At 39.6% G+C, this 24,002-nt stretch overlaps 1 protein-coding gene across 2 annotated transcripts in view; it reads right to left on the bottom strand.

The window, feature by feature from the left end:
• The window catches only part of gpc5c (glypican 5c), a 112,604-nt gene that overhangs the window by 14,242 nt on the left and 74,360 nt on the right, over window positions 1-24,002 (bottom strand). For both annotated transcript variants that reach the window (XM_085388424.1, XM_085388425.1), the window contains 2 exons: window positions 20,827-20,947; window positions 10,321-10,462 (listed from right to left, as the gene is read on the bottom strand). In XM_085388424.1, coding sequence (XP_085244550.1) covers window positions 10,321-10,462; window positions 20,827-20,947 — 263 coding nt within the window. The remainder of the gene's footprint in view (window positions 1-10,320; window positions 10,463-20,826; window positions 20,948-24,002) is intronic.

The raw sequence follows: 24,002 nt of genomic DNA, 5'->3' as shown, positions 1-24,002 counted from the left end.
AGAACTGCCTCCCTGGTTCACAGGCAACCTGTACAACAGGACTGGTACAAGGTCTCTGGCAGGCCACTCAGGGGGCTAAAAGGGCCAAAATACTGGGGCACCAGTGGGGTACGTGTCTTAGCCTAAAGCTAACCTAGCAACAGGCACAGCAGCCTGGCAACTAGCACAGGGATCAGTGGAGTGGAATCTGTCCAGTGTGATTCTTGGCTGTACTAGACTATTAAGCTCCTTGGCAAGATTAAAATTTACACCCTTTACATACACACACAAACACATATACACAGAAACAAATTGGCAAATGGGGCCCTGGGAGGACAGTGACCTCCAGCAGTCAATGTGACAGATTCTCAAGATGGAGTGGAAGATGAGGGAAGTTTAATGCCCAAGACAACTCCTCAATCTCACAAACAAATACACACACCCATCGCTACACACACCAGGGTACTCAGAACACACACCACACCTGTGTGCACTCAAACACCAGCTGCCTCATCACATTGCCAGGTGTCACGTTGTCCTTGTAGAGAGACAAGCATTGAAGGATGCAGAAATAAACTGCCATTTATATCCTTTTGCTCTCTCTTTTTCAATTGCATATGCACACGCACGTACGGCCACACACACACGCACAGACAAACAACACATGTTGATAGTTTTTGGGGTTCTTTTTAGTTAGTTAGTTAGTTTTTTAAACCATCAAAATGAAATGAACATGAGGCACAACTCAGGGAAACAATGCCCTCACATGTACCTACTAACCTCACACTTCTCCCCATGGACTTAACTTACTGGTACAGAAGCCTTAAAGGTTGAATTATCCAAAACTTTTTGAGTGATATTAACAAGTCTTACATGTCCCCAACAATGTATATTTCAAGTTTCAGCCCAAAATACCACACCACCCGGAATGCCCTAGGTTTTAAGACCCATTATGGGCTGTTTTAAAGTTTCCACAAGTCATAGTTGTCCCCCTGCTAACACTTACTTTGGCCACATTAGCCGCACTAGGCTACAACCAGACTTTCCTATTCTGGAGGGGACATTTTGATCTGAAGAGTCTCACTTTTTTGCTTTGTTTTTGTTGTTTAGGTGATGGGAAAACATGGGAGAGTTATTTGGTTATTTATAGACTGTATTTAGTTGTTTTTTTTATCACTTCACTTGCTATCACACAGTACTTTTTAATATTTTACTGGAGCCATTATTTGTCTTGCATAGTACACAATAACTGGACAATAACTGGACAGGAAAAACACTAGCTTAATCTAAAAGAACACAGTGTTGCTGTGCGCTCTAGTTTTTAGCAGGTTTTTTGTTTATGGTTATACTCACAAACAAACTAACTAATCGATGCAGTGGTAAAGTAGCAGGTATGTGCTCTGAAAGGTCAAATTCCATTATTTTGTTGCTTGTTTTTCCGTCATGTAACTAATAAAGTTAGTTACAAAGCCTTGGTTCCTTGTCAAAAATAGCTGTCCGATAGCAGACCAAGCCCAGAAAACATATTTAATATTGGATACATTTGAACAGAAAGTGATTTTTAAGTTAGCATTTTGGATCAGTTAGCATCAGTGTTAGCAGCATGCTGTAATTCTCCCCTTAGCGCTGACACAGGAAGACAGATGCAACAAGGGAAAATTCTTATTGGCTTTTAAAGCTGGGAGATGGTCTTGTTGCCAAGGAGATGGGTCTTTTATTTTCTTTATAAAAGTCTCATAACACTATAAACCAAACCTTTAAGATTAATGCTTTCACATTTGTGATGTTACTATTGCAATTAAACAGGACTTTGTTTCATTTAAGCGTTCTGCTTTGCCTTGCTGCCTAGACAGAATGCATTACACATAACAATCTCTCCATAACCAAATAAATAGACTGAAATCATTATTTATATTATTTAGTCAATATCAAAAATATTGGCTGTCAAATATGTTTCATATTGTATTTGCTGTAATCCACAATCTTTCTGAAATTATCCAGACTAATTTATTCAGCACTTCAGTGCCTGCTTCAGTGTGTGTAAACTGTCACTGACACTATCTGCTTAGTGACACCAAGTAGCGGTGCACACATAAAAGTTAAGTGCACAGAATGGAATGCAGCCTTGTGTTGCTCCATGTGACGGGCCCCCTCTGAATTAAAGTGATTTAAGTGATACTTGCCTTCTCAACTTCAAAGTGTTTTCACATATCTGAGCGGGTAAGAGGGGAAAAAAACACATTGCGCTGTGATGTTATAAATGTTTGATTTTGTGTGGGCGAATCAAATACTTTGATGTAAACTCTTGGTTGCGTAACTGACTGCAGTTTTAGAATTAAATCACTTAGAACTGTGCACTGAGTACACTGGTCCTTTTAATCTGCAATCAGTTCAATCAGTCAGAGGTCAGCCCTCTCTCAGCCCTCTGGGCTGACAATCTGCACCAGGTTCACTTCTTATTGCCACATTACTTATGGATAAGGGAGAAGGACTTTGTTGCTCTCACCACAGATCAATGGGATTGGGCTCTAATGAAGTGACTTGTCTTCCAACGTGTGTCTCTCTGATGCTTACCTGTAAAGCCTGCACACAGACTTTGCACTCCAGGTAGTAAATAGACTGTTTGCTACCAGAATTCATTACCACTCATGCCATGCTAACATGCTTTTTGCCATCTAAAAACAAACAAACAAAAACAACATACTGTGATTGTCATTTAAAACAAAACTTTGCATTTTATACGTATTACAAAGGATTACCTTCCCACGTCATCAGTGGGAAAATCCCAGCCGATGTTTTTCCGTCTTTCTCCCCTTACCTACGTTGTATTTCCCCCTGTATACTAGGCTGAGATGAGACAGAGGAGGATCACACTCATCCCTGCTTATCCTTCTACTGCATTTTTCAATATCAGTGGAATGTCTGACTTTGTTTGCTCAGTGCTGTGTTATAGCAGGAATGTCATTTTCTGTGTTAGTAGCCAACAATAAGCTCTGGTCAAGGAAAGACAGTCAAGAGGGTCACTCACACCAGCAACGCTGGCCACTGACAACCCATTTCCATAAGTTCATTGAGGTTTACCAAATATTGTCTCAACAGCAACCTAAAAGTATAATCTAAAGCAGATTGGGGCTCGGGGGGAAGGGTGGTGTACCAGGTTTTTTTTCACACATTAAACATGAAGTTCTAGCCACTGCACCGCTTTCAATAAAGAACACTTTATGAGTCTGAGCCATCTTTTAAAGTCCATGTACTGCTTGGAAACATGTGCATGTAAGAATGTCTTGTAAGAATAAGAGTTCCTTCTGTGGTTCTGTTAAAGCTTTTATGTGGCTGTGGTATCAAAGCACTAGATCACTAGCACACCCTGTGTTCCTCTGATGATCTGAATTCTAGGTTTAATTTTCACTAATTTCTGTACATACTCACTCCCACCATTTCCTTTGGTTTATTACCTGTTGCCACACCAGAGATTCTTGGTGTTTCCCGACCAGGCTCCCAAAGGTGTGCTGCAAAAGCTCAATCATAAAGGCCTTACAGATACTGCTAAGAAAGGAAATGATGATGCTGGCTAATGAGAACCATTCTCCTCTGATGACCGTGCGCCTAGGGAGCCTTTCAAGCTAATATGCTTTCAAAGTGCTATAAAACCACAGGGTAGAATATGTCATGCAAGTGAGAAAAAGGAGCCCACTTAAAGGCAAGGTGAAATATGGTATAAAAGGGATGAATAGAGACAGCAGGAAATAGAAGACAGTTGTGACGATTGTAATAAAACTTAAGGACAAAAACTTTGCTTTGTAGTTTAAGTGATCAGGAAGGATGTATTTCATATGTCATTAACTAAACAGAAACTATGTTGACATTTCTCTAAATTATTGGCAAAAGAAGTATTTAGACAACTTTGCAACATTATCCGCAGTCTCGCACACAACAAATGGATGGCCCTGCATATCTGACCAAAAACATTTGACTCACTCCTCCTACATCTATCCGCAAACCAGACCATTCTGCTAATCCTCTCGTTCCTTCTTCAACAACCCTACTCTGCCCTGCGGAATTCTCTCTCAGCCCCTTGAGCTCCAGATGAAAGGCTGAGGGAAATGGCAGTCATACTGGTAATATCCGCACCGGGACACAGCCACTACATCTGCAGGCCAGCCAGCTCTCTATGCACGGCAGTCCTAAGGGACCTCATTCAGCCCAGGACCTAGAAAGAGAAGATCTAGGGTTGGATTGGCTCTATCTAGCTTGCCAGTGCATACAACCACCAAATCCCCAGTCCACCCTTCTAACCCTTTACTCTCACGGTAGATTGAATCATAGGTCTCTATGTTGATTTCGACTTGAAAGCACCTTTGAATCTTTTTATTTCTCCGTTACCTGCGCTACAACGTAAAAACGGACAGCCTTACGCCTTTTACACTCAAGTGCGTTTAGTTTCAGGCTTTTCTTCTTTCCGTTCTCCTTCACATTTGGCTATTACCCTGAATCATCCAACTTGCAACAATCCACCCTTAATCCTTAGCCTTTTCGCCTTCTTTCGTTGTATTTTTGAACAAGAAAGGCAAAGTGCGTGCTGGGTCCTGGACAACAGCAGGCTGTAGCGGGACTGTGGTCGATCCAGTGTAATCTTACTAACACTAGTGCAGGTTGGCTGTATCCTGCCCAGCTATTCATTTCAGAAATGTAGCTCCCTTGCCAGAATGAACAGCTGCTACACACCTTTTTGGCCTTATAGGCTTTGGAGGAAAGTTCTTTCTATGCCTTTGACATTCAGGTAAAAATACACCACCAACAACAAACCCATTACCTTAGTGTGCTGATACTATGTGGCTAAGTTGAACACTTTCACCAAGGTCAGATTCAGTGTGTGTTTGCCTGTGAGTTTGAGTATGTGAGCAAAGTGAGAAAGTGAAATATCCAGCATTGATAGACGTGAGTGCAGATTTTGCCCCTAGAGGTAAATTCAAAACCTGTTGATGGAGGCCTTCTTGTACCATACAGCCACACCTTTTTAACTATGCAGCACTCTATTTTCTTAAGTAAAAAAGCCACCAAACTAGCTGCTGCTAATTTAAGTTAATTATCAGAATTTACAACCTAAGGGTCATATTTACACTCATGCACACACTTGTGGACACACTCACATCTCAAATAAGGGTATGCAAGGATAGACCAGATGCACAATAATCGACTCCTATAACTTTCAATCTAGTCAGATTTTGATAATTACATTCTTTGACAGGACGCCAAAGAGAAACAATCACTGCCTATGGCTTCATGTTAGACACGTTTACCCACTGAACTGTAAAGTTTGTGAAAAAAATGCCAGGGGGTGTTTTTGTTTTCTTGATGAGCTCACCAGCATTCCTGACAGATGGTGTTTGTTACCAAAAGAGAATTTTACTTATGGCTGTACGATTCACACTTTGTCACTGCACATCCCTCCGGCTCAATCACAGGAAATGTTTATCCATGCGATTACTCGTACTCCTCTGAGATGGATAACCTGCCTTCATCTCCTTTTTGTTTTCGTGACTTTTCACACAATACCTGGTAGACTGCCTCAACAACAGCTTTAACGCTATAATAACTTTTCTATTTGAAGTCAAATACAACAGATTTACCAGTGGGATGGAGGGTTTTTTCCCCGTTTTTTTTTCTTCCCCAAGTTCAATCTTAAACTTAAGACTTCATTATAAACTAAAATCCCATTCTTTTAAACTTGACATTTCTCTACTCTATCTTTTCTCTCTTTTTCTCTGTTTCTGTGTGGATCTTCACAGAAAGCAAGAGACGACTGCCTAATCTGCCAGACTCAGACTATGCTAGTGGACAGACAAATAAAGCACTGTTCCAGCTTCTGATGTACAGAAATTTGGTGTCTCGTCTATTTTCCTAATGGAGAGATAGTGGTTTAATGTGCAATTGTGGGCATTTTAGAGATTAATACGTTAATGAGCTATCTACAAATGAATAGCTCCTTTGGAAGAAGCAGTGCAAGTGTTTCGGGTAATACAGTTAATAAGCCACAGTCACGCCACAAAATGTACCACAGAAGGGGCTCTCATAGCTGCAGGGACGATGGATAATATGGTTCATTAAAGAATCACAGATTTATTCCCCTGTTCATGGCTGTGGCTATGGCAGTCCGAACATGACCAGGCCTTCCTTATCTGGCGCACAAAGTACACTTGTGTGAAAATCTCCAGGCGAGAGGAGCAGGATCTGAGCCAAGATCAAACCAGGCATTACATCATGCAATCACACTGCACTTTCTTTTGGAGCACAATGGTATGTCTGATAAGAAATTTTCTTTACCAAATCTTGCCTTGACTATTTGTAATGCTTTCTTTTTAGCCAGACAGTGTAAAGTAGAAACATTGTACTACCAGTTTATAGCTCAGTTTTTTAAAAAGCTGCCTAGTACAGTCCTTTAGTTTTTTTACAGTCATAAATCATAGAAACATCTGTATTAGCAATCTTAAACAAACTGCATTTTCAATATGCAGGAATTGTATCGTCTCAGTAAGACTTGCAGCAGTTTCGTGCCATCTGTGCGATGGCACAGACTGAGAATCTGTTCTCCACAGATTAGCGCTGTTCATTTGCTTCGTAATGAAGTCTCTCTTAGCAGAACAGTAGGCGGTCATGCCCCCTTTTAACATGGACCTTGGGAGCTCTGGTACTGTTATACAGTGGCAAACAACTGCAAAAACAGATGGAAATAAAATAATCTATGCCTACAATGTCCTTTATCTTGACCCAGCTGGGAAATTACTTTAATGGTTGCCAAAGTTGATGTTCGGATGAATGTTTAGTCACTATATGAAACGCCATAAAGGCAGTATCTACCAGTCCCACTTTGTTAATTCACAAAGATCACAGTAAGAAGTGAAGAAGAAGAAGTAACTTCGTAACAGTTAAAGAAAACTGAACTCTTAGGAGAATTTGAAAGCGAAGAATGTGAAAGAATGCCCGTTAGCATAGTTGATATACACCAGACAGCTTCAGCCAAATACAGTGGAGCAAAAAAGTATTTAGTCAGCCACCGATTGTGCAAGTTCCCCCACTTAAAATGATGACAGAGGTCAGTAATTTGCACCAGAGGTACACTTCAACTGTGAGAGACAGAATGTGAAAAAAAAATCCATGAATCCACATGGTAGGATTTGTAAAGAATTTATTCGTAAATCAGGGTGGAAAATAAGTATTTGGTCACCTCAAACAAGGAAGATCTCTGGCTCTCACAGACCTGTAACGTCTTCTGTAAGAAGCTTTTCTGTCCCCCACTCGTTACCTGTATGAATGGCACCTGTTTGAACTCATCATCTGTATAAAAGACACCTGTCCACAGCCTCAAACAGTCAGACTCCAAACTCCGCCATGGCCAAGACCAAAGAGCTTTCGAAGGACACCAGGAAAAGTATTGTAGACCTGCACCAGACTGGGAAGAGTGAATCTACAATAGGCAAGCAGCTTGGTGTGAAAAAATCAACTGTGGGAGCAATCATCAGAAAATGGAAGACATACAAGACCACTGATAATCTCCCTCGATCTGGGGCTCCACGCAAGATCTCATCCCGTGGGGTCAAAATGATCATGAGAACGGTGAGCAAAGATCCCAGAACCACACGGGGGGACCTGGTGAATGACCTGCAGAGAGCTGGGACCAAAGTAACAAAGCTCACCATCAGTAACACACTACAACGGCAGGGAATCAAATCCCGCAGTGCCAGACGTGTTCCTCTGCTGAAGCCAGTGCATGTCCAGGCCCGTCTGAAGTTTGCCAGAGAGCACATGGATGATACAGCAGAGGATTGGGAGAATGTCATGTGGTCAGATGAAACCAAAGTGGAACTTTTTGGTATAAACTCAACTCGTCGTGTTTGGAGGAAGAAGAATACTGAGTTGCATCCCAAGAACACCATACCTACTGTGAAGCATGGGGGTGGAAACATCATGCTATGGGGCTGTTTTTCTGCCAAGGGGACAGGACGACTGATCCGTGTTAAGGACAGAATGAATGGGGCCATGTATCGTGAGATTTTGAGCCAAAACCTCCTTCCATCAGTGAGAACTTTGAAGATGAAACGAGGCTGGGTCTTCCAACATGACAATGATCCAAAACACACCGCCCGGGCAACAAAGGAGTGGCTCCGTAAGAAGCATTTGAAAGTCCTGGAGTGGCCTAGCCAGTCTCCAGACCTCAACCCCATAGAAAATCTGTGGCGGGAGTTGAAAGTCCGTGTTGCTCGGCGACAGCCCCAAAACATCACTGCTCTCGAGAAGATCTGCATGGAGGAATGGGCCAAAATACCAGCTACTGTGTGTGCAAACCTGGTAAAGACCTATAGTAAACGTTTGACCTCTGTTATTGCCAACAAAGGTTATGTTACAAAGTATTGAGTTGTATTTTTGTTATTGACCAAATACTTATTTTCCACCCTGATTTACGAATAAATTCTTTACAAATCCTACCATGTGGATTCATGGATTTTTTTTTCACATTCTGTCTCTCACAGTTGAAGTGTACCTCTGGTGCAAATTACTGACCTCTGTCATCATTTTAGGTGGGGGAACTTGCACAATCGGTGGCTGACTAAATACTTTTTTGCCCCACTGTAGTTGAGCAGACTCACAAATGAGTTCAGCCTTGTGTGGTGTGATGTGCGTCTCTGATAATGTTTGCTATCTCTTGGCATTAGACTTCAGAGAAGCAAAAAATTCTGTCTTACAATCAATTAATTAATTAATTCTGTCTTCTTGTATTTGTCTAATACAAGGGCCAAATGTGTAATATTACTTTATAGCCCATTACCTTGCCAAAAGGTGTGATTTGATGGAAAACACACTTATAAAGCTAAAAGACAGTAAACAATGGGTCATTTTTTGAAAAATTACTGGAGGTAGTTTAGGAAATCCCAGACAGCATTTTGCATTGATTATCTGGAATACTGGTGGTAGAACTCTGACCAACACTGGATTTTTTCATCCGCACTGTAACAAGGAGCTGGGCTGAGAGGATCTTTCCAGAACTGCGTGTAACTGGACTTTTTCAGTGATATTTAACTGTACCGTATTGTTTTATTTTCCTCTTTTCTTCTAAGTACAAACAGTATTACGCTGTTCTGATTAAATATTCCCTTACTTTGGGATTGTGCCTTCAGTGCAATCTTCAGGACCTCAGTTAAATAGAATTACTTTGTCTTGTCTTAAAAACAGGTAGAGAAGAAATTGCTAGCAGTGTCGACCTTGAGGTTACAGGGCTGAACTGAACAATATGGGTTGTGTTTGTTTCAATAAACAGCAGTTAAATGTCATTTAAACAACCTGTTAAAATGACAAAGCTTTGACTGCTGCAATCTAGAAGAAAAAGGCCATGCAAAAAAACTGCTGGGTGTCTAAAAAAAAGTGTGGCCATGTTGTGATAGTGTTAAGGGGTAAGTGAAAATGTAATGAAAGGAAACGGAGAAAGACTGACAAGCAGTATGTAAATTTGCAATTATAGTCACAATCGTAAATACACTTCAGTCTGTGTTGTACTTAATTGCTCGTCATTAAAATATATATTTTAATGTGCATGCAGTCATCCAAATGTACGACATGTGCTTGTCTGGGTTTGTGGTGGACAGAGTAAACATGGTACATGCTACATATTGAGAGACTGCTGAATCAGCAGCTGAAACCCTGGCAGTCTGAGCCGAAGAGGCTCAGCTTACTCAGCTGGGATTTTATTACTTTCCCTCTTTGTATTGCCCGTCCACTTCCTTCTAGCTCTCACTGTATGGTATCTCCAAATGGTCTATTTACCAGGTGCATTGAAAAAAAAAATCAGTTTTAAAGTACAACAAGGCTGACACTAACACTGGTTGCAGTTGTCTCTTTTTTCACTACATTGCTTGGGAAAAACAAAACACCATGGTAATATGGTGTTAAAAATGTAAAATCTCTGCAGGAGATAAAATATTCATTAAAATGAACACGAGGTCCAATAGAGTGTGTCTGTAAGTAAGCAAGCCATCTTTTTGATTTGGCATCTGGTATATAAGGTACTTATATGCCACCACCTTTGCTGGAGCCTCAGCAGAGTGTGAAAATGTGATTTGAGGTGAATATCCTTTGCCAGGTAGGAGATGAATAAAAGAGAGAGTTTGTGACAGTTCTTAGAAAACAATAACAGGGTCACTTAGCTGAAAAAAAGAAAGCACACTGTCTCTCCAGAGGCAGGCACTTCCTTAGTTATATAACGCAATTGATATTCTAAATAAACACGCAGACTTCGTGTGGAATTGTGCTTGTATAGTGAGTGTTTTTGCATGGAAAGGTGTGACTTACAGTGTTTGTCTTGACCGTCTCCTGAGGCTTGACAACCATCTTCATCATCACACTCTGTGGTGCTGCCCTCCTCCCTTTTCCCACTGCCCAGCTCTTCCCAGTCTTCCATTTCTGCCAATTCTGGAAACATTTCCTCTGTGTCCTGCATATGCACAGAAATATGGTTAATGCATAAGATTCCAATATCCTGCATGTGAAACACTGTGAGCAACTTTTAATATAGATAACATATGATATACTTTAACATAAGTTTCTTTTTGATACTGCAAGCTGCAGATCCTTCAAAAATCTGTCATCTGTTGGACTGTTGGATCATAGTGGAAGATCCCATTACTCCTGTATAAATCTCAGGACACTTTCTGAGAGCAGAAAGGTTCTGAAATGTAGAAAGGTTTGGCAGAAAACAAACCAATTATACAGTGGCAGTTGTTAATTCTTTTGGTGAATTATTCTAATTTATATTAGGTATTAGTCTATATACAGCTGAAATAAGACTTTATCAGCCTGGCCCATCAGGACCATATCCTTCCCTCCTGCTGTGTGGCCACCTAATTGGCTTTGTTGGCCCTTCATGCTGTCCATCATCATCAGGGTGGTCTCTGCTCCATAACACCATGTCTGACAAACTCTCATGACACAATAAGAAAACTGTACTTTGCACATTAAGTTCAAAATAAGGGCATAGATATCAGAACTTTGGAATATGTGAAATTATAGATGGATGCATTTGCACACATGTGTGAATACACTGTTAAACCTGCTTTACAAAGTTTACAAGATCATTCCTGGGACTAACTGACCTTAAAGGGAAGGCACAACCAGCGAAGACATGTTGAGAGGTGAATGAGAGGCATGGAGTTGGCCCCATTCCTCTCATTCACCTCTCGACATGTCTTCAGGTGTTGTGGGATTACAGATGTCTTTGCTATTGACACCACCCCAGTGACTCACTCATACACCTGACAACAGAAGAACAAGTTCTCTCCTAAGCCTTCAGTGCCCCAAAAGAAACATTTCACAAAACCAGACAAGTTTATTTATAAGAATTAGAGTGCAAAGCTTAAGAGAAACAAGACAGAGAATCAGACATGCTAGTGGTCCAGTGATAACACACTCATCCCACGTGATGTTTCAAACTACAGTAAACGTTAACATGCTATCTTCAACAAGCTTAATGTGCTTCTACAAAGGGTGGCTGTCAGTCTGCAACATGTTCCAAGTGTGTGGATTCAGGAAAAAAAAAGTTTCCTGAAAAGCTTGTTGTTCATATAAGTAACACAAAGAAAAACCAATGTTAAGTGGGCTCACCATGTAGGTCCAAAAAAGTGTCTGCACAGACTATCATGGAATTTACATTTTGCAAATTCCCACAGACCCTTACAGACTAACATAAAGGAATCTCAACTGTTAAAGGTATGTGTCTTAAAATGTATATTTTGACTTGATGATAGCACAATAAGAAAAGTCTCATGGTCCCAAAAAAGATGCATAAGGATAATCTAATAACCTCAACTAGCAGGAAAAAAAAGCAAGGAAACAGATTAATCGCGCTCATGGCAACTAATTTATTTGCTAATGGCAAAGAAAGGTTTAATTTTCAATTAATAAGATGTTTCATAAGAGGTTTACTTAAAACAAAAACTAGATGTCAAGATAGTCAAAGCCCCAAACTGACAAACAGAGAAACTGAAGCACAAACCAAGGAAGCTACACGGAACTGAATTTAACTTAAGATAATAAATAAATGCTTGTTTGGGTACCAGAGTTATTCAAACAGACATATTAGTATTCTTTTTTTCCTTTTTCTTCTTCTATCACATTAGTGATTGCAGATGCTAGAGAAAGACATTTAGAATGGTTTTGACTCAAGCTGGTACTTTTACATGATAATCGGTATACTCATTACTTCCATCATGTTTCACATTCAACCACATTCAACCAATGTGAAAGTACATCTTCTCACTGTGGCCTGAGAGAGTAAAATGAGATGATACAGCTATAACCACTTAAGTACAGGCTGATAAACCAGATCTTGTACATTTCAGGTAAAAGTGAAAGTCATTGGTAAAACTGGATGTCTTAATTTTCACAAGTGTGAATAAATTACAATAGGAGGGGAACAGGGTGAACAATATTTGACAGTTGTTAGAGTTCCATATTTTATAGTATGAGTTAATTCATATTACAGTTTGCTGACAGACTAATGACTGATAACTGAGACAATCTGGGAAAAAAGAGAAAGCAATGTTCTTGAATAAGATAAACCCATTATGATTTTTCTATCATGTAAAGCAACTAAATAAATTCAGTGTGCATTACAGCAGTTCACACCCAAATGCTCTGCTAAGCAGCATAATGTTCGCCATCACTTGATGCCAGCGTGATATTAAGCTTATAACTATGGCACTGAGTGGATGTTTGACACAGTGTTGCTTGGCCCAGCTGTCCTTAAAGCATGTTAATTAGGGAGTGAATCAATTAAGGTGTTGTTGCTGTGGAAACCACGGTTAGTATAATTGTTGGTTTGTTGCTGTCTACTGAGTGCAGGGTGTTGGGTTATTTTTGTTAAGTCATGATTGCTAAATGGTCAAACTAAAGTCCTTCCTTTACAATTGTAACATAGCGAGGAAGCAAATTTATAATTTGTCTGTGGAGCTAGAGACAGATATGAATAACATGAATGTATAATGTGATAGAAAAAGACTGCTTCTGCTCTGGATTTCAATGAGCATCTTAAGCACTTTCTTAAAATGGTTTGTATTTATTTAATTTTCCTTCTCGCTTTAGAGCAGAAGCCATCAACACATCAAGGGAGCGTTTGTTCACAGGCAGCCTGCTAAGCTGTGTCAGTTTTTTTCAAATATAAAATATGCTACAAAAAGAAAACAACAAAGAAAACCGTAACAATATGTTCAACAACACAAAGGTTGATCTGTTTATGAGAAATAACAACAACAACTCAAAGGGTCATCCTCCTGATCTGTCTCCAATGAGGTACAATGAGTAGACAAGTGGGAACAATATCTCAATAGCAGCAGACTTTACATTATGGATAAGTCAGAGATTTACTGTGCCTTTGAGATGCAGACAGATGGTTTTGTTCTAACATGACTCGTCACTCTCTCTGACATGTCTGTGTACCGTTGGGTTAGAACGACCTATTAGAATTGAGAACATGTATATGTATTTACATTTCATTTCAATTTAAACTTTCAATAGAAGACTGACAAGCTATAATTTGCGAGCGCAATTAACTTTACAATGTTTTATGATAATCAGAAGTTATTATCGTTAATGCCATCATCTATATATACTGAATGCCAACAGTTTCCGAGAAACAACAAAGACAAATGAAAGATTTTCAAGTCTGGGAAAGAAAACTGAAACATTTTGTTGTTTTTCTTTTTAAAAAAGGAGCACAGACAGGCGCTTGAACAACTTGCAGTTGTGTAAGCTGATGGGTACGGCGAGGGCACAGATACAAGATACAAACCTTTTCCTTTAAGGCTTACCTTGAAATTACCCTGGCATCCAAGGGCAAATCAGGTATTCCAAAAAGGCTTTGAATAAAATCCCAAATCATGAAATATTTTCTAGTTCCCCTCTCACAGTGCCAACTAATGCACCTCTCTCTTTCTTTTCAAAAGCATTCTTTAGTTAGAGGATGATGCGGCAGGTTTGAGAGAATCAAGGGCTGAATTCCTGCATTTTTTAATGCTTCCTAGTCACGCTAAAATCTGTACTGCCAGGAGTAACCAATCACCTTGGAGTCTAGAAGAAAGACTGAGCTGTATAGATTCTGCTGTAATGTAGACATAAATGGGACATCTAATCATGAAATGTAAAAATGTGAAATGTGACCACTTGGCATATGATGAAACCTACTGCAACAGTTACAGTAAGCATTTTCATATGGCTATGCATACATTTAGGGTATGATTGGCAACCTTGCGGACAAGGATCATAAGTCCTATCCTCCATGTGCCCACATCTGCTCTTTTTCAGCCCTGTCTGAAACAGTATCACCTCATCGAGGGCAGTGGTGATAAAACTGCATATGCGGGCAGAAAAAAAAGGAAAGCAAAGGAAATTCTGGAGGATACTGAAGGAAAAACTGACAGCGGTGAATGTCTGCATAACATAAGTACTCTCAACTTGTTGAATGAAATTGGCTACATTTTCTCACATACTGTTACGGCCAACAATGCTTTTAAGTAAAAACAAACATCAGCTGGGAGACAAAATATGAGTGTTTAAATATCCGTTATGTCTGTGTGTCTGTGGATGTCCCCAATTAAAGAGGAACTGGATGCAATTATCTCTATTTCTCACACTGCCTGACAAAGAAAAGGCGGCTGGGAGAGAGACGGAGCGAGGGAGAAGCTTCTTCTAAAAGTATAGGAATGAAAAGATGAAAACGGTGCATCCTAAGAAGAGTGACAGGTTCAAAACAAACTCTGGACAGCCGCAGTGCTCTGCCATCCATCCCTGCAGTAGCTGTACTGTGCTGCTTGTGTATATTAATTATACCTGTTATGGTCAACAAGACTGTTCATAACTATAAAAGAGCCTTATCCATGTGTATGTAGAGCAATTGTTATTTTCTGATGGCAGCAGTGGTTTCATTATAATATAGTTTATCATAGCTTCGTTTTTATAATTTAAATTACTCCGTCTGTCTACAGCAGCCTTCATATTCCCCACATGTTAAGAGAGAAAAAATCATGTTTGGATGCAATTGCAAAATACAATTTGGGCAAATTTATAGGGGAAACACAGAGAAAAGCTATAGAAGGATCTGTCTTGGTGAACCAAATCTTGAATATAATGAGCCAGAGGTGTTCACATGGACTAATTTTGCATGACATTTTATTAAATCAGTATGAAATCTGAAAACAGATGCTGTTTGTGGAAAAAAAAGTCCACCTAAGTTTCTTAGAACTCTGAGCAATGTTTTCAACATTTTTCAACAACTGCCGAGCCACACCTCCACTACAAGCTAGCACAAGCTGATTGAGTTTGTCGCTGTTAGTGACACTCTGTTCGACATGCCCTCATGTAACCCCCATTACCTAATCGCTGCATTGGATTGTCACACCCTGCTCCTGTAAGGTACTGACTGAAACAGCTCGTGTGTGGAATATATGCGCACGGGAACAAACTTTGACTTCTAACAGCTAAGTGATGGAGATGTTATTGAAAAATGCGTGGCAGTTTCGGTGACATCAGCATTTTTCTGAGTGCATGTTCCGACAGCTTCCTGCGAGAGGTGTGCGGGTCGAAAGACAGCGAATGGTGCTCATTTGCTGCTGGGAAGCAGATTTTTTAGACATGAAAATCGGCTTCAGATGTCCTTATAAAGGAGCAAAAGGTTTGAAGAGCTGACTTCAAGGCACCAATCCAGTTTACACACCATGAATACCAAACATTATCAGGATAATCAACCCACTTACTGGGTCAAATCAGTGTAGCTTCTACACTACTTGTGCTTTTACTAAGGCCAATATGCTGGGAAAATTAAATTAGATTGTGGCTTACTTTTTCTCTGAGATATCCATTTCTCTTCTTTTTCTATTTCAAGATTTCTCTTCTTACCTGAAGCCTTTGAAAATATGTTTATTTATCTAATGTAAAGTAAATTAAATCAGTGTGTCTCGAAATGAGATATTCAGAATCCCAACTGAAACAGATCAGGAATTTAGTGCCAATTTGCAGCGATATGATCAATTTCACTTTTATGCCCCATCATCCCAAATGGAAAAGTGAATAATTTCACATAAAAACCCAGCATCTCCTTGATTCAATAACATTTACTAAAAAGGAGAAGCCACATGAGTCTGTAATCCATCTTGGTGATAACCTTAAGAAAACAGTCTTTAATATGGTTTTACAAATGCATACCATAGCAGATTGAAAAAGATTAAAAAGGGGGATTTGGAAAAGGGATTTTTGAAACCGTGTCCCAAAAACACAACCAGCCACATATTTTCTTAACAGGACAAGGATCACTGTATTAAAATTATAACCCAAAAGGCAAGCAAATACAGTATTACCCAGTGAAGAAAAACATCCACAGTTCACTGAATTTTTATGAGCTTTGCATCTAATTATGGCATTTAAAAAAAAGTTATATTTAAATTACAGTCTGGGTTCATGAAGTCTGGTTGCCAAGTGAACGGAGAGCTCTGGGCAGTGAGACTTGTTGCTGTATCGTTGCCACAGCAGCAGTAAAGAGCAGCAGAGCTCCTGTGAAGACCAACTCCATCATCTTCTTCAAGTGGAAAGAATTTGTCCCCTCCCTGTGACAGGCTGCCAGCTCAGCCCGAGCTCTTTCTTCATCCCTGGACTCCACTAACTCTTGAGAGCTCAAACCCTTTCACACTGCTGCAGGCATTGCTAAATCATAAAAGAGATGTATACTGAAGTCAGAAAGTCCGCTGAGAGCTGTATATCTATAAAACCGATATACTTTAAAGAATCAGCTGTTTATCTGTTTATTTTAACCGTTTCTAAAAAGCAAGCACAATTAAGTCTATCTAACAAAGGCACATAGAACTCTGAGTCTCTGAGTCTGTGCAGCAGCTGATAGGGCCATGGACTGACTGGACCCACAAAGAGGATATGCACAGTGTGGGTCTAAAACAAGCGTGGCTTCTCTGATGTGGAACCTATCTGGGCCACTGGCCAAACAAGACAGCAAAGCTGCAGTCAGTCCCATCAATCACATGTCAGCCTCACTATATTGCATCTTTATGCTTTCCAACTCTCTATCCTGCAACCGCTTTCAAAATTGTTAATGCTATTGCCCCTTTATAGGCGTGAGTCTGAGTGAAATAAAGATAGAAATAAAGCATGAGAATCAGCGTCTGAGTGTTTTGGGGTTTTTTTCCTACCCTGAATGTTGCCGCTGACTTTTCATTTACAAAAGTGCAAAGTGACAAACTGACAAATGATCTGGACTTAATAATCACATGGAAACAGATAGACCGTTGTGAAATGATCCCCACCCAAAAACAGCTGGACTGATGGCTAAGAATCAGAAATCTACTTTGAAGCATTTATTGTCCGGATTAGCAACCTTTACAGGCAAAAAGAAAGAAAAGGAGAAAGAGGAGAGTTAGAGGAGGTACACAGGGGAGGACAGGGGAGTTGGCCTACTCATTTAATGGACTATTTTATAGAAGGTCAAGATTTAGCCTTGTCCCGTGTGTGTGTGTGTATTTTAGTTTTATTTCTAGATGTTATGTCCTTGATTTAACGTGGAAATGTTGTGTGCATGTCCTCTAGCTCTATCCCCGTGTGTACTGTATGTGTAGGGTTGTGTGGGTGAAACTCACACACATACTCATTTTGTAAAGGGATCTGAGTGCTTAAACAGAAGGGTGCCATGGTTAGATGATGGGTCATAGTCTGCGATATATCAAGAGTAGTTTTCCAATCCTCTTAGTGCCACAGTGCTCAGAGTGTAACTGCTCTTCAGTAGGTAAAAATATACACGTCTTTAAGCCCACTAATCCCGGAAATTGAAGTTATTCAAATCTGGAAAAAGCTGAGATTAGACCTTCTCTGAAAAACCTGCAATATCTTTTAAGCTAAAAAAAAAAAGAAAATATGGATATGATTTAAAAGCAGTCGGTGTGCATTTGTTATTTGTCAGCATCTAATTTCCATTTAAAATGAAATAAATATCCACAGTAGTTCAAAGGATGAAAGAAGACAAACGCACGGCCTAATTATCCTCCTAACATCGACACACAATCGAAATCTTAACCCTAAACAGTCGTTTGAAGAAGTGAGGACTTAAAAGTGTTGCGAGCATCTGAAACTCAAAGGAGTTTTTGAAAAGATGAAAGTGGGGGTACAAGCATGCACGGAGGACCAACACTGTGCAGGCTATGCTTTGAATCATCTAGTCCATGAGAGTAAACCAGGCAGACTTTTTTTTAACCTTTTGTTACTGTCACAGTCACACATTATACTATCAAACTATTTTTTGTTGTTTAATATGAAATCAGATTTAACATAAAATCAATCAAACTCATTATTTATTTATTCAAAGATAAAAATTGATAGTTTTCCTGCACTTTTAGTAAGATAACCTTTACTTTTATGTGCTTGCAGCTCTTCCAAGAACAATGACAATCACATGCCTGGCTGGTTTTTGGTTATTTATAGGTTTGCTCCATGCTCCCAGGCCCCCTCAGCAGCCCACTGTATACAAAGCAGTGTGCGTCTTTCCAATAGCACACCTGAATCTCAGAGCAATGAAAAACTTCCTTTTCCAGTCCTTGTTTATGAATGCAGATAGATTTTAAAAAGCAAATTAATTTTCAGGTATTTCAGGTAAATTGCATGTTGCATGTTTTGTGCCTTTACTTATCAACTGTTTGCCAGCATCCAGCAAAAGTATGCTCAAAGGTTATTGATGAATTGAAGCTTCTGGTTCCAAAAATGTTCAGAACATTCAGAACAAAACCACTTTTATCTGGCCTACAGTATTTGTCTAAATAGTGACCATCTTTGCTGTCAGGCATAGATGAACTTTAAAAGTTAATATGCAGCATTTCAGAAAACATACAGTTTTATTTTCTCTTTTTTAGTGTTCCTATGTCTGCAAATCTGCATCTTAGCAAGCAATCTGTTCACACAGGTATGAGCACATGTGATGACTTGTGCTGTAATCTCTAGTTCGACTGGTTGATAGCTTGGTTGATATTTGTTTATTCAGCCAAATTCTCACTGATCAGCCAATCTTGTCACCTCCTGCGTGTTTTAGTAGCTTTTAATTTTCCCAAATGAATGTATCCTATTCAATTAACATTTACATTTTGTCGGTGTTATTATGTTCAAACAACTTCCCCGTTTAGGCTCAAGGCTTTGAGTGCAAATACATCAGAACTCGTCGATTTCCGTGTTTGCCCTAATAATTCATTTATAACAGCATTCACACCAAACCACAGATTCACTAGCTCCTCGGTCTCGCAGGAGCACACACCTACACCGAGACCAAGCTGAACGTTTCTTCTCTTATCACCCCCCACCCAGTGCCGCCAATCGATTGGTTTGAGAGTAGTAACGATTCCAGTCGACCAAGACTTTCTTTGGTTGACTGTCACTTCATGCAGGCTAACACTCTGTGATACTCTCTCTTATCTGGCACAAACATAAAGCTCAGTCAAGCTCTGGCACCTAGTGTAGATGCAAGGTAGGCTTTTCAAGTCTGTAAATGTCAACAGGGCACCCGCTCAACTCTGCATAGTTTCCATGACAACGAGGCACTTGACAGCCACCAGCACAATGGGATGTTGTGGTCTAACAGGAATGATCTTGAACTGCCAGTTAACAGGTTGAGTGATATATAGTGTGGCTGCTGTACAGATGAAAGAGTAACGAGTGACACTATCGACTCAAATAAGACTAAAACAAAAATACAGTTAATACAGAGAAAAAGGGAAATCCATAAGATGGAAGCATGGGAAACCACACAGGTATAAAAGTGGTCAAACGGAAAAAGCAAAGTGAGATATAGAGATAGAGCTCTAGTCATCGCTGCACTTTCTATCTGTGGCCATAATTTTTTCAGGGCAACAAAAGGGCAGGCGGGCAGAGGGGAACCAAATCCTGGCCCGTTTGTCTCCTCAAATGGCCTCTAGGGACTGTCTGAAATGGCCCTTTTCTTCTTGGTTCTTTTCAGCCCTAAACCCCATCTACATGACAAACAGTGTCACTTTGAAGCTGCCTGTGTCATCTATGCTATCTGTCACTCATTCATGACCTTTTGCTCCTGCCTCTCATCTTTCTTTTTTTTTTCTTTCCACAGTAATTCCCTTTTTTGTCACTGTCTCCCTTTCACACACTATCCTTTTCATTTATCTTTGATATCTGCCTCTGAGCTCAAAACAAGTCTTTGGATCAAAAGAAAATGGCAAGGACATTTCAGTAGTTCTTTTGACAATGTGTCATAGCATTTGAGTCCTTATAAGACTTTGAGTTGCATTTGTCCACAACCAACAATCATCAAGTCTGTATTATTAGCATTATTATTATCTTCTTAATTCCTCTTGTTATTAATTACAAAACACAACAATTAGACCATGTGCATCCATCACAGTTAAGCTCTTTACTCAAAATCAGAGTTTTAATGCTAAAATATAAATATTGTTGTTATTCATAAATTTTCAAACAACTATTTGACAAGAAAGCTGAAAAATTGACAAAAAGAAGAGAAAAAAATTATTAGATTCTGAATTACAGCTATTTACTTGCATTACTGAACAGACCAAAATGGGTTTAGTGGTTGAATGTTATTAATATGTCCAGTGTGCTGGCTCACATTTTAGTGTTAAAACATGAATTCAGTTTGTTATTCTACTAATGAATAAGCACACATTTTATAGTTGTAAACACATTTTTGACAGATTTCTATTAATATTTTCTTGTTTTTATGATAGCTGGTCTAATAAAAGAATTAAGCTATGCATATGATAACTGAAAAATCCATCCTACCGTGTTGAAGTTCTCCAGCCTCTCCTTAGCTTCAGCGACTGCGCACTCCACATTGCGAACTTTGACCTCTGGGTTATTCCTCTGGGCATACAGACCATTTCCTACAACTCTGCCTGTATAACTGTGACAAAAAAGAAAGCCGGAATCAATTTAGTCGCCAACATCATCTTTATGCTGTTAACATGCAATGCTGAATGTATTTGTTAATATCAGAATATTGCTAATGTGTTATTGCTGTGAGTTGCACAATTTAATATGACTCTGTGATTTATCACTATGGAAATATACCTCGGACGCTACAACCAATCAGAAACACACACTATGCCAGGCTCCTGGTTAGACTCCAGCGTCTTTATAATTTGCCTCATTTGTCAACAACATATTGTTAAAAAGCTCCATTATGCATCCTCTCCTGCATCAACACTGAAATCTAATCCAGATCATTTAATGATGCTTTTCATGGTCTTGTGTGAGGAAATATTTTAATGATAGCTGAGCTCTGCCTTGTAAAAATTGTGATTGAGACAAATGCATGCTGGGCCTTTTAAACTCTGGCATGCTCTGTGGCCCTGAAGCTTGGCAGGAACTATAGCTGTTAATTTCTTCAGAGCTGTTGTTGAGCTGATGTCAGAGAGGCTAAACTTTTCTAGCGGCCAACCTGAATTAAATAGGAAGCGTTTTTGATGTCTAATAATAGATTGGAAATTTGTCCGTAAAGAATCGGTGATTTAACGTTTTACAGTTTTGATGGTTTAAATGCTGAACAGTTGGAGCTGATACTGAGCACTGCAGTGTCTCGCACAGGCGTTCAAAAACAACAAAAAACAACATCAGTGTGTGCCCATTTCCTGTAACCTCCACCAGCACTGGCTCGCTCTTTGTGTCATTAATCTTATTTTAGTCTAGTATTATTGTGGCCAATACCGTAAGCAGTTGACCTCACGGGTGAGGGTGAGATATACAAATTGACTTTCAATGATGCGATGCACTTATCCCTCATTTTCCTCCAAATTAATTTTAGAATTATATATTGATGCTAATCTTCCATACTTGGGAGATTTAACGGCACTGGAGAGGAGTGACATGTACTGGCAACAAATCAATTGATGCTTCAGCAGGCAGCGCGAGGCTGATAAAGTGATTATGGATGGTTTAAGCGAGCGTGTTTGTAAGGATGTCTTTATGGGTATGTGAGTGCTTTTGTCGTCGTGCTTGCATATACTTGTACTTGTGAATATGAGTCGAGGCAATCATAAAAGTGCTGACCCTTAAAAAATCTCTGGCCTGTGATATAAGCAGTGTCTTGATAAGGTCGGTGCTCCTTCATCTTGCTGAAACAGCAAAATGATGCAAAAAAAAAAAAAATCCTGTGTAATCCTCTGACATTGCAGATTAACTTTACATCTCGTTGTTTGTGTATTTGATTTTATGCTTCATTTTCTTCCTTCAAGTGCTTATTTTACTTTAGGATATTTACCAACCAGATTTTCTGTGTGCCACACACACACACACACACACACAAAACAAACTGCTTGGACAACAACTGAAAATTCTTATTTGCTGCCAACTCTCAGTCTTCCGAACATGGACGCTATCAATAGCTTTTGGACTTACAGCTTCTCCCCTCTGACACAAGAGATTAATTGAAGAATCAAACAGCCCTCTAAGCAGTGGTTTAAAGTGGGGGGCTGTGTCTTAGGGGTCTGACTGTCTCCAGGCTTGGCTTGTGATAAGAGTGTTGGTGCGGAAATGAGCTCATCAAATTGGATGCTAATAAAAGGGAAGTGTCATGGTGAGTCTGGCAGTGCGTTTGGCCTGGAACATTTCATTGCAGGGCTTGTTTGATACTACATAGGGGATGTAACCACTGACACAGCAGGATATCCCAGAACTGATTACGCGATAGACATACAATTAATGCAGCAAATTTCAAGGCAGAATTCAGATGTTATAAGTTTGCTCTGAATGGCAACAGTGAACTGTTTTGGAATAAATTTCACTCGAGCGCTATAACTCAGGGGATTAAACACTGAGCACACAGTACAGCACAAATGCTACAGCACCCAAATGATGACTCCTTCTTTTTTAGAATTAGCTCTTCTGCCCTTCTGGTGGCCTCAAATGCAGAACCTCACCAAGCATTTGAAAACTCTTTCTACACATTTATGGCTTCTGACTCAGAGCCCTTTTTCTATGGAAGTGACTCACTCCCCCGTGAATGCACAATTGATGCGCACTCTTGAAGGCAGCTTTGTCTGTCCGCGTCCTTTCCCTCTGCCTGAAGCACAGACTAGCAGTGACCTGTACTCCCTGATGCTGACCCCAAAATGAAATGTTTTGCTCTTTTCAAAGCCTGAAGGAATGCTCGTGGGCTTTGGGGCGAAGCATGAAAAATCATTATTCATTTTTAAGGTGTATGGGGGGGGGGGTCATCTTGAGAATACCCAAGGTAAAGGATATTTTCATGTATATTGCATTAATTGAATTACAAGGATGCGTATTTGATCTGGAATTTGAATTGCCTTTTGCTACTGCGAGGGATTGATAGCAAAGTGACCCATGGTGAATCTGATTCTATTTTATCTGTTAAACCCAACTGCCTAAGCTTGTAATATTCACACATTCACAAAGGACTTAATTACTCTTCTTTTTGTTTTAATTTATTTATTTTTGAGAGCACTTGTGGCTGCTCTTGCTCGTCACATGAAAAGAAACATAAAACAACTAAAAACTACAGATTCTATCTTTCAGAGTTTTCAATGATTTATGACCCCAAAAGACTACTGTATAAACATAAAGCATCACTGGTAAAAGAGATTACACATCTGTATTTGCCAGGCAAATAAATGATTGTAGATCATTTCTTAAACGATGGGAGCTTTATTACTTCTTTTGCCAAGGACTCCTCTGGGATTGACATTAGGAATGAAGACATTCAAATGAATGGATAATCTAGATCTTTTCTTGATTCATTAGAATCATCTTATTTAATTTATGTACATGTTCATCAGCAGGACGCTTTGTGACATTCTCCTGAAGTTTATTAGATGCATGCCTTGTATCAGCAGGATCCTATTATTCAATTGTGAAAAGACAAACACTGTGCAAGCTAAAACAGTCTCAGTGTGGATGTAAAGACTAAACAATATGTCTCCTACTGGAGAAAAATCTTAGCA

The sequence above is a fragment of the Rhamphochromis longiceps genome, linkage group LG18, assembly GCF_057381845.1.
Source record: "Rhamphochromis longiceps isolate RC_006_pf linkage group LG18, R_longiceps_female_GT1.1, whole genome shotgun sequence".
NCBI classification, from domain to species: Eukaryota; Metazoa; Chordata; class Actinopteri; order Cichliformes; family Cichlidae; genus Rhamphochromis; species Rhamphochromis longiceps.
This window is presented reverse-complemented; position numbering and strand designations above follow the sequence as displayed.